General features: G+C 40.6%; 4 protein-coding genes and 1 long non-coding RNA gene across 5 annotated transcripts; 4 read left to right on the forward strand and 1 right to left on the reverse strand.

The window, feature by feature from the left end:
• The first annotated feature begins 11 nt into the window (after positions 1–11).
• On the forward strand, positions 12–2,222 carry LOC132784464 (UDP-glycosyltransferase UGT4-like). Its single transcript, XM_060790096.1, has 2 exons — positions 12–381; positions 588–2,222. The coding sequence occupies exons 1-2, from the start codon at positions 135–137 to the stop codon at positions 1,919–1,921; spliced, it is 1,581 nt and encodes a 526-aa protein (XP_060646079.1). The 5' UTR covers positions 12–134; the 3' UTR covers positions 1,922–2,222.
• Positions 1,819–9,317, reverse strand: LOC132784469 (uncharacterized). The gene is made up of 8 exons (XR_009632254.1): positions 9,228–9,317; positions 8,210–9,136; positions 7,805–8,139; positions 5,853–6,779; positions 5,452–5,782; positions 3,229–4,156; positions 2,824–3,158; positions 1,819–1,905 (listed from the first exon to the last, which is right to left on the reverse strand). It is a non-coding gene; the product is annotated as an uncharacterized LOC132784469 (long non-coding RNA).
• Positions 2,301–4,314, forward strand: LOC132784462 (UDP-glycosyltransferase UGT4-like). The gene is given in 3 exon segments (XM_060790094.1): positions 2,301–2,605; positions 2,830–3,236; positions 3,238–4,314. Coding segments are annotated over 3 exon segments (1,593 nt in total). The 5' UTR covers positions 2,301–2,346; the 3' UTR covers positions 4,165–4,314.
• Positions 4,690–6,957, forward strand: LOC132784465 (UDP-glucosyltransferase 2-like). The gene is made up of 2 exons (XM_060790097.1): positions 4,690–4,975; positions 5,454–6,957. The coding sequence occupies exons 1-2, from the start codon at positions 4,729–4,731 to the stop codon at positions 6,785–6,787; spliced, it is 1,581 nt and encodes a 526-aa protein (XP_060646080.1). The 5' UTR covers positions 4,690–4,728; the 3' UTR covers positions 6,788–6,957.
• LOC132784461 (UDP-glycosyltransferase UGT4-like) lies at positions 7,190–9,186 on the forward strand. The gene is made up of 2 exons (XM_060790093.1): positions 7,190–7,587; positions 7,811–9,186. The coding sequence occupies exons 1-2, from the start codon at positions 7,341–7,343 to the stop codon at positions 9,184–9,186; spliced, it is 1,623 nt and encodes a 540-aa protein (XP_060646076.1). The 5' UTR covers positions 7,190–7,340.
• Positions 9,318–10,327: the final 1,010 nt, after the last annotated feature.

Genomic DNA, 10,327 nt, shown 5'->3' on the forward strand with positions numbered 1-10,327 from the left:
AGCGAATTTTATTATTTTACCTACTGTTATCAATAGCAATGGGTAAATGATAAGATTACTATAAAGTTGAGCATGCAGCGTAATTAAAAAGTTAGTTGACCATCGGATATTGCCATGAATGGACGTAGTGCAATATGAAAACTGCTCGAGTTGCCATCGCTTTATTCGCGATTTTCCTGTGCACGCGTCGAACACAATCGGAAAATATTCTAGGAATATTCTCATATACTTTTAGTACCCCATACAAAGTGGTTAAACCCTATATCCAATCTCTAGTAAACAACGGACACAACGTAACAATTATCTCATCGATAAGTTTTCTACCGAACATCGAAAACGTTCGGCACATTCGTGTTGCAGCTTTAGATCGCTTTATAGAACGTAAGTCAAGAAAATGTACCCAACTTAAAGGAATGAGTATTCACGCTATACGAGCAATCGAAGCACGTGATGTTCATATTAGTGAAATGAGTACATATTTCTCTTATCGATTTTGTTGTAAAATTGTACTCAACATTGCTCAAAAGTGTTAAAAAAAAACACTAATTATAACTACAAATAACACTTAATGAGTTACTTACTTGCAGATACCTTGTCCTTTGATTATATAGAATGGTCAAACAGCAAATGGAAAGAATCCGTAATGTTCTCCAGCTTTTGTTACAACATGTCGCACAGCATTCTCAGCGACTCAGGAGTGCAATCCTTGTTACAAGATAAATCCGAGCACTTTGACATGATCGTTTTGGAGCCAACGAACTCCGATGCGCTTATTGGCTTCGCTGATCATTTTAATGCCTCTCTCGTTGGTTTGTCGACGTATGGTTCTTCTTGGTTGACTGATCATCTAGCTGGAAACTCGGCGCCAAGTATCTATAGACCCGTACAGCCAATGGGCTATTCTCATAGTGATTCACTGTTGGATAGGTGGAACAATTGGTTTTATATAGCCGAGGAATGGATGATCGACAGACTGGTTATTTTACCTAGACAGCTGAAGCTGTTTACACACTTCTTTCAACTTCCATCATCGCGTTTTTTCGAGCGACGCACAAGCTATTCTTTAATGATAATCAATCAGCACTTTAGTCTAAGTCGTGTTCGGTCCAATGTGCCCAATATTATCGAGGTGGCTGGTTTACATATGGCAGAACCCAGTGAGCCACTTGAGCCAGAATTGCTGGACTTTGTGAATAGAGCGGAGCACGGCGTTATTTACTTCTCCATGGGCATGGAGATTCTTAACAAATTTCTCCCCAAGAACATGGATGAAAAGATGCTCCAGACCTTCGCACAGCTGAAGCAGCGAGTTGTGTGGAAGCACGAAAAGCTCACGATGCTCAATAAGTCTGATAACATCTACTTAAGTCCCATGGCATCACAGCGTCAGCTCCTGGAGCACCCGAACATGAAGCTTTTCATCACTCATGGCGGACTGTTAAGCACTATCGAGGCAGTGTATTCGGGAGTGCCGATGTTGGGCTTGCCTATCTATTTCGATCAGTTCGACAATGTGGAATGCATGGTAAAGATGGATTTAGCTCGTAAACTGGATATCAATACTCTCACAGAGGAGCAGCTGATGAATAACATCAAGGAACTGCTGCAGAATCCCATATATGCTCTCAAGGCAAAGGAAATGTCCAAGCGCTTCCGCGACCAGCCAACAAGTCCCATTGAGACTGCCATCTGGTGGACAGAATACGTACTAAGGCACAAGGGAGCTCCTCACATGCGAATGACGGATCACGACATGGCATTTTTTCCTTATTATAAACTCAACATATTCTCGATACTCTTTTGTCGTATTGGGTTTTCTGCAATCCTTGTTCTCCTCATCTGCGTGATTGTTGTGAAGTTTATCTCGAAGGAGTTTCTAAGAATCGCTGAAGAGCCTTCGGTGTTCTACACACATATTTAAGGAAAGAGGGAAAAACAGAGGTAATAATTTTAGTCATACTTGTAATTGTTACTATTCTAATATCCATGCCCCAGTAATAATCATAATCTCATTTAGCAATTAAATTGCGATTTAAGTATAATAAACTTGATCGGCGAACGACAAATTTTGTCAAAAATGTTAGCTCTGTTGTAGTTTATATGCAGCGGGTTTCAGTCGCCAGCATTCAACTTGGTAAAAGCATTGTTAAGAGTTCACTAACAATCAGCTTCAAAACAAAACAATGAGAATAATTTTTATAAATTAAATAAAGAAGAGAGAACGAGAGTGAGAGTTTGATTGTTGAACCTAGGTTATCACATTCAGGTAAGTGATAAGATTACGAAAAGGTGGTGCATGAAGCATAGTTCTGGAATTAGTTGACCGTCGGACATCGCCATGAACGGATGGAGTACAACATGAAGATAGCTCGAGTTGTTGTCGTTTTGTTAGCGTTTGTTCTGTGCAAGCGTCCAACACAAGCGGAAAATATTCTAGGAATATTCTCATACACTTTTAATACCCCCTACAAAGTGGTTAAACCTTATATTAAAGCCCTAGTACACAACGGACATAATGTGACAATTATCTCATCAATAAGTTTTCTACCCGACATCGAGAATGTGCGTCACATTCGTGTTGCAGCTCTAGATCGGCTCAGAGAAAGTAAGTCTAGACACCCCAAGTTTAGTAGAAAATTCCTCTTAAAACGAACATAATAGAGCGTGTATAGAGGGCAATTGAAGCTTGTGAAGTTCGTATCAGTAAAGCAAACTTATCTTATCGATATTGTTTTTAAGCGATACTGGAAATACTAAATTGTACTCCGCATTATCCGGGTATATTTTAGAGAGGTTATTTATAGCCACAATTATTTTACTTACTTGCAGTTGTCTTGACGTTTGATCATTCAGAGTGGTCTAACAGCAAGTGGAAGGAATCTTTGGTATCCTGCAGATTTCATTATAACATGTCACACGCCATTCTCAGCGATTCGGGAGTGCAATCGCTACTAAAAGATAAATCCGAGCACTTCGACATGATCGTTTTGGAGCCAACGCATTCCGACGCTCTCATCGGCTTCGCAGTGCACTTTAATGCTTCTCTGGTTGGTTTGTCGACTTTTGGATTCTCTTGGTTGACCGATCATCTAGCTGGTAACTCGGCGCCAAGTGTTTACAAGCCCGTCAAACCATTGGGTTATTCTCATGGGAATTCACTGTTGGATAAATGGAATAATTGGATTTACATAGCCGAGGAATGGATGATCGATAGATTGCTTATTTTACCTGGCCAGGTTGAACTTTTTTACACAGTTCTTTCATCTTCCATCATCACTTTTATTAGAGCGGCGCACATCTTACTCACTTATGATGATTAATACGCACTTTAGCCTCGGTCGTGTTCGGTCGAATGTGCCCAACGTTATCGAGGTGGCCGGTTTACATATGGCAGCGCCCAGTGAACCGCTCGAACCAGAGTTGCTGGACTTCGTGAATGGAGCGGAGCACGGCGTCATTTACTTTTCCATGGGCATGGAGATTCTTACAGCATGGCTGCCCAAAACCATGAAACAAAAGATGCTCCAGACATTCTCACAGCTAAAGCAGCGAGTCGTGTGGAAGCACGATGTGCACGCAATGCCTAACAAGTCGGATAACGTCTACTTGACTTCCTTAGCACCTCAGCGTCAGCTGCTGGAACATCCCAACATGAAGCTCTTCATCACAAACGGCGGTCTCCTTAGCACCATCGAATCAATATACTCGGGAGTTCCCATGTTGGGCATGCCCATCTATTTTGATCAGTTTGATAATGTAGAACGTATGGTGAAGGTAGGCATAGCTCGTAAGCTGGATATTAACAATCCCACAGAGGAGCAGTTGATGAGTAATATCAAGGAACTGCTAGAGAATCCAATTTACACGCTCAAGGCCAAGGAGATGTCCAAGCGCTTCCGGGATCAGCCAACAAGTCCCATTAAGAGCGCCATCTGGTGGACAGAATACGTACTAAGGCATAAGGGAGCTCCTCACATGCGAATGACGGATCAGGATATGGCATTTGTGCCTTATTATAAACTCAACATATTCTCGGTACTCTTCAGTCGCATTGCGTTCTCTGCGTTCGTTGTTCTCCTCGTCTGCATTATTGTTGTGAACTTCTTTTTAAAGGAGTTTCAAAGAAACACTGAGACGCCTTCGGTGTTTTACCCATCTAATTGAAAAATAAAAGAGTGAGTTAATCGTTAGATTAATGTAATGTAATTGTTTCTATTCCGATGTCTTCGCACTCATTATTATATTAAGCAACGTAATCTCCTTAAGAAATAATTATCATCAATATGTAAAGTATGACCATTATAAAACTAAAAGACAAGATATTATATTTACATTCTATTTAATTCTCAGTTTAACTTTGGGAAAAGCAAAATTTTGTTAAGATCTTAGTAATCAACGAAGTCAAGACAAAACTAGACAAAGTAATGCAGCGAGTTATTCGCTTATAAAATAAAAAAAGAGTTTGCCATTGATAGGTAAAATTCCTTAAATAAATTTAAGGAGAAATGTTTTCTAAAACAAATTGTACTGATGGTTTATGTGCTGAAATTTTATTGACACTCATTCGCGAATAAACTCGAAGCGAGAGCGCGAGTTGTAGACTGATTGATGTACTTTTGCTTATCAATTAGTGGTGGTAAATGATAAGATTACCATTAAATTGAGCACGCAATGTAGTTCCACAGTTAGTTGACCATCGGATATTGCCATTAGCGGGCGCAGTGCAATATGAAAACAGCTAAAATTCTCGTTGCTTTGTTCACGCTTGTCCTGTGCACGCGTTCGACACAATCGGCAAATGTTCTGGCAATATTCGCGTACTCTTTTAGTACGCCTTACTCAGTGGTTAAACCGTATATTAAAGCCCTAGTACACAATGGACATAATGTGACTGTTATCTCATCGAAACAACTTCTAGCGGACATCGAGAACGTGCGACACATTCGTGTGGCAGCCATAGATCAAGTCACAGAATGTAAGTCTCAAATAACTTTTCAATAAAATCGAAGGTTGTTGTGGTTCTTAGGAACCACAATTCACAGTGAGTAGCTTTCTTTAAATACACAACTTAATTTCTTCAATCATGAAAAACAATTTTAGCCGGAAAGCTTTAAAGGTAGTTAAGAGGCATGTTTTTAACTTTCTGCTTTGAGGAATTCTTTTTTTCATTTTACAAAACACAAAAAAAATAAATTTCTAAAAAAGTGTCAAGTAAAAAGCTTTATGACTTTTTTAATGAACTGCCGATTTCAGCAAATCGAAATTCGATTTTCGCAACGAGTTTTCCGAAGTCGAACCACTGTGCAGCTATTCTATAAGCTCGTAAAGTTCATATCAGTAAGCAGACCATAAACCTGTCTTATCGCTATTGCAAATATACGAATTGCTCGAAAAAACATTATTAACGTATTTATACCTAAAAATAAAAATAAAAAATTGTTGCTTACTTACAGATGTCATGAACATTGATTTTTCAGAGTGTTTATACAGCAAATGGAAAGAATCGTTGGTATCCTCCAGTTTCTATTACAACGTTTCGATCGGAATTCTCAGCGATTCAAGAGTGCAATCGCTGCTACACGACAAATCCGAAAAGTTTGACATGATCGTCTTAGAGCCAACGCACTCGGAAGCTTTTATTGGCTTCGCAGAGCACTTTGGTGCCTCCTTGGTTGGATTGTCCACGTTTGGCTCCTCTTGGTTGACCGATCATTTAGCCGGAAACTCGGCACCAAGTGTCTATAGACCCGTGCAGCCAATCGGCTATTCTCATGGAGATTCTCTGGTAGATAAATGGAACAATTGGATTTACATAGCCGAGGAATGGTTAATCGATCGATTGCTTATATTACCTGGACAACTGGAGTTGTTCACACGATACTTTCAATTGCCATCGTCGCGTTTATTCGAGCGACGCACAAGCTATTCCCTGATGTTGATCAATCAGCACTTTAGCCTCGGTCGCGTTCGCTCCAATGTGCCCAATGTTATTGAGGTGGCTGGCATACATATGGCTGAGCCCAGTGAGCCACTTGAGCCAAAGTTACTTGACTTTGTGAATGGTGCGGAGCACGGCGTCATTTACTTTTCCATGGGCATGAAGATTCTTAGCAGATGGCTCCCGAAGAACATTGAACAAAAGATGCTGCAGACTTTTGCACAGCTGAAGCAGCGAGTCGTGTGGAAGCACGAAGAGCACACGATGCTTAATAAGTCGGAAAACATCTACTTGAGTCATAATGTACCTCAACGTCAGCTGCTGGAACATGCCAACGTGAAGCTCTTCATCACAAACGGCGGCCTTCTGAGCACGATCGAGGCAGCATACTCGGGAGTTCCCATGTTGGGTTTGCCCATCTATTTCGATCAGTTTGATAATGTGGAACGTATGGTGAAGATGGACGTAGCCCGTAAGTTGGATATCAACACTCTGACAGAGGAGCAGGTAATGAGTACTATTAAGGAACTGCTAGAGAATCCAATTTACACGCTCAAGGCCGAGGAGATGTCCAAACGCTTTCGCGATCAACCAACCTCTCCATTGGAGGCAGCCATGTGGTGGACGGAGTATGTACTAAGGCACAAAGGAGCTCCTCACATGCGAATGGTAGAAGATGACATTTCCTTTGCGCCGTACTATAAACTCAATATATTCTCGGTCCTTCTTGCTCGCATTGCGTTTTCTGCATTCGTTATTGTCCTCGCTTGTGCTTTTGTTGTACATTTCATCTGGAAGAAGCTTCAGAGAATTCGGGAGGAGCCTTTGGCGTTTTATACATCTATTTGAAGAGAAAAAGTGAAAGTCAGCTGTGATAGTTTATAGTTGAAATTATTATCACTCCCATTCGAAATGCAATCTCAATTAATTAGTGAGTGACATATAGTTTTAACATCTTTTTTATCTAAATATGTTATTAGTAATTTTCTTAAAGTTTCTATTAATAAAGTGTTTGTAAATTATGTATAGTAAATCATTCTAACATAAACTTTGGAATAAGCAAAACATTGTTAGGAGTTGACTAACCTGCAGCGTCAAAACAAAACAATGAAATGCGAATTCTAAAAGGTTTGCCGTTGATAAACGAAATCCCATAAACAAAGATAAGGAACAATGTGTTCTATAATCATTTGAAGTGATGGCTCACCTCAGACACTAGAAATTTTATCTACACTCATTCGCGAATAAACTCGAAGAGAGCGCGAGAATTGTAGTTTGATTGTTGTACCTTTGCTTATCAATTGCAAGTGGTAAAAGATAAGATTGCCATTCGACTGAGCTCGCAGCGTAGTTAAAAAGTTAGTTGACCATCGGATATCGCAATGAACAGACGTAGTTTAACATGAAGACTGCTCAAGTTTTCGTCGCTTTGTTCACGCTTCTTTTGTGCACGCGGTCAACGCAATCGGAAAATATTCTAGGAATATTTTCATACACTTTTAGTACTCCCTACAAAGTGGCTAAACCGTATTTCGAAGCTCTAGTACACAACGGACATAATGTAACTATCATCTCATCGAAAGAACTTCTACCGGACATCGAGAACGTACGCCACATTCGCGTTGCTGGTCTAGATCGGATCATAGAACGTAAGTCTACAAGATACTTCTAAGGAGAATGTTATTCTTAGACGCAACAACCCAACTCGTGTACAGACGGCAATCAATGCTCGTAAAGTTCATATCAGTAAAACGAGCACAAGCTTGTCTTATCGATATTGAAAATATTGAATTGTACTCATAATTGCACGAGTGTACATTAGAGACGCCTTTTATAGCTACATTAATATTATATTATTTGGCTTACTTGCAGACATCATGAACTTTGATTATTCAGATTGCTTGTACAGCAAATGGAAGGAATCTTTAGTAGCCTCCAGCTTTCATTACAACATGTCACACGCCATTCTCAGTGATTCAGGAGTGCAATCGTTGCTACATGATAAATCCGAGCATTTCGACATGATTGTCGTAGAGCCAACGTATTCTGATGCGCTTATTGGATTCGCAGAGCATTTTAATGCTTCCCTCGTTGGTTTGTCTACGTTTGGTTCCTCTTGGTTGATTGATCATTTGGCTGGAAACTCGGCGCCAAGTGTTTACAGACCCATACAACCAATGGGCTATTCTCATGGTGATTCGCTGTTGGATAAATGGAACAATTGGATTTACATATCCGAGGAATGGTTAATCGATAGATTGCTTATTTTACCTGGACAACTGGAGCTGTTCACACGACACTTTCAACTGCCATCGTCGCGTTTATTCGAGCGACGCACAAGCTATTCTCTGATTATGATCAATCAACACTTTAGCCTCGGTCGCGTTCGCTCCAATGTGCCGAATGTTATCGAAGTAGCGGGAATGCATATGGCTGAACCCAGTGAATCGCTCGAGCCGGAGTTGCTGGACTTTGTTAATGGGGCGGAGCACGGTGTCATTTACTTTTCCATGGGCATGGAGATTCTGAACAGATGGCTGCCCAAAAATATGGAACAAAAGATGCAGCAGACCTTTTCACAACTGAAGCAGCGAGTCGTGTGGAAACACGAGATGCATACAATGGTCAACAAGTCGGATAACGTCTTCTTGAGCCCCATGGCTTCGCAGCGTCAGCTGCTGGAGCACCCGAACATGAAGCTATTCATCACACATGGCGGCTTGTTGAGCACCACTGAGGCAGCACACTCTGGAGTGCCTATGTTGGCCTTGCCCATCTATTTCGATCAATTCGACAATGTGGAGCGCATGCTAAAGATGGGTGTGGCTCGTAAACTGGATATTAACACTTTAACAGTGGAACTTTTGACGAATAACATCAAAGAACTTCTGCAGAATCCCATATATGCGCTTAAGGCCAAGGAGCTGTCGACGCGTTTTCGCGACCAACCAACGACTGCCCTCGAGAGAGCCATCTGGTGGACAGAATACGTACTAAGGCACAAGGGAGCTCCGCATATGCGAATGACGGATCACGACATGGCATTTGTGCCTTATTATAAACTCAACATATTCTCCATACTCTTTGGTCGTATTGCGTTCTCCGGATTAGTTGTTCTCTTCGCCTGCATATTTGCTATAAACTTCTTTTTGAAGGAGTTTCAGAAAATTGCCGAGGAGCCATCGGTGTTTTACACATCTACATGTATGAAGAGAAAGAGTGAGACTCTGCTTACCGTTAACCGTTAAACGCACAAGTTAATATGATAGTTCACTGTTGTAATTGTTACCGATCTCTATGCACTCATTATGCCCAGATAGAAACGCAATCTCTTTTAATATTACTATATAATTTAATAGCTAATAACACTTATATGTATGTAAATTTTGGCACTTTGTTTAACTTTTTTAAATTCACTTTTCACTTTTCGCGTAATTTTGCGCGAGAAAAAAACTTAAGCATGGCCAACTTCACGCGAGAGTAAATATTGCGCGTGGCCAACTTCACGCGAGAATAAATATTGCGCGCAGCTAACTTCACGCGAGAGCAAAATTTGCGCGCAGCTAACTTCACGCGAGACCGCAAAAATGCGCATAGCCAAGTTCAGGCTTGTAAACTGCTCAGCTGTTTATCTCACAGCAAAGACACAAACCACGTCATTAGCGCCACCTATATGTTGTGTTAGGCACATAGCGCATTTGAAACTTGCTGTAGGCGCTTAATGTTAAACTTGATTAGCGACTGATGGCATTCAATAAAAAATTCGTTAAGTTAAAGATATATATGAGAAATAAAATGGGCATAAAGAATAAATGCTTAATGCTAGGTTAAGTGGGTTGCAGTTGTCATATCACGTTGTGCAGTGTATAATTAAATTCGTTTTGCACTTGCAATTAAAGAGTTTTGCAGTTAATTGAGAATGTAAATTTGTAAACTGGAATGACGTCAGTTGGAGTGTATTGACTCTAGAGATGACCCTGAAAGTGGCATGCAACGGGACAACGCGTTTCCTCCTTCCATTCTGTCAGTTGCCACGTCAACGCTGCTCTCAATAATCTCTGTCAGCTTATCTGCAAAGTTTATTTTATGCGAAGCGAGTTTTTGTCATTTTGTTGTTGACAATTTAGTTTTGGTGGCTTTCGAAAGCGAAATTCTTGTTTGGCCAAGCGATGCGTGTGTCGAGTACTCGCATTATACTCGAATATTATTCAGTTGTAATTCACGGCGAATGCGAGTATAAACAATATTTGTATAGAACAATATGGTGACACACTTTCCACTCGAGAAGAGCAAACAGACTTTTGCTGCGCTGCATGCACAAAACTCAAATAAATGGTAAAAATACCTATTCATGAATATGAAATATGAATAACGAAAAGTATGTGTGCT

Source organism: Drosophila nasuta, chromosome 2R (genome assembly GCF_023558535.2).
Source record: "Drosophila nasuta strain 15112-1781.00 chromosome 2R, ASM2355853v1, whole genome shotgun sequence".
NCBI lineage: Eukaryota > Metazoa > Arthropoda > Insecta > Diptera > Drosophilidae > Drosophila > Drosophila nasuta.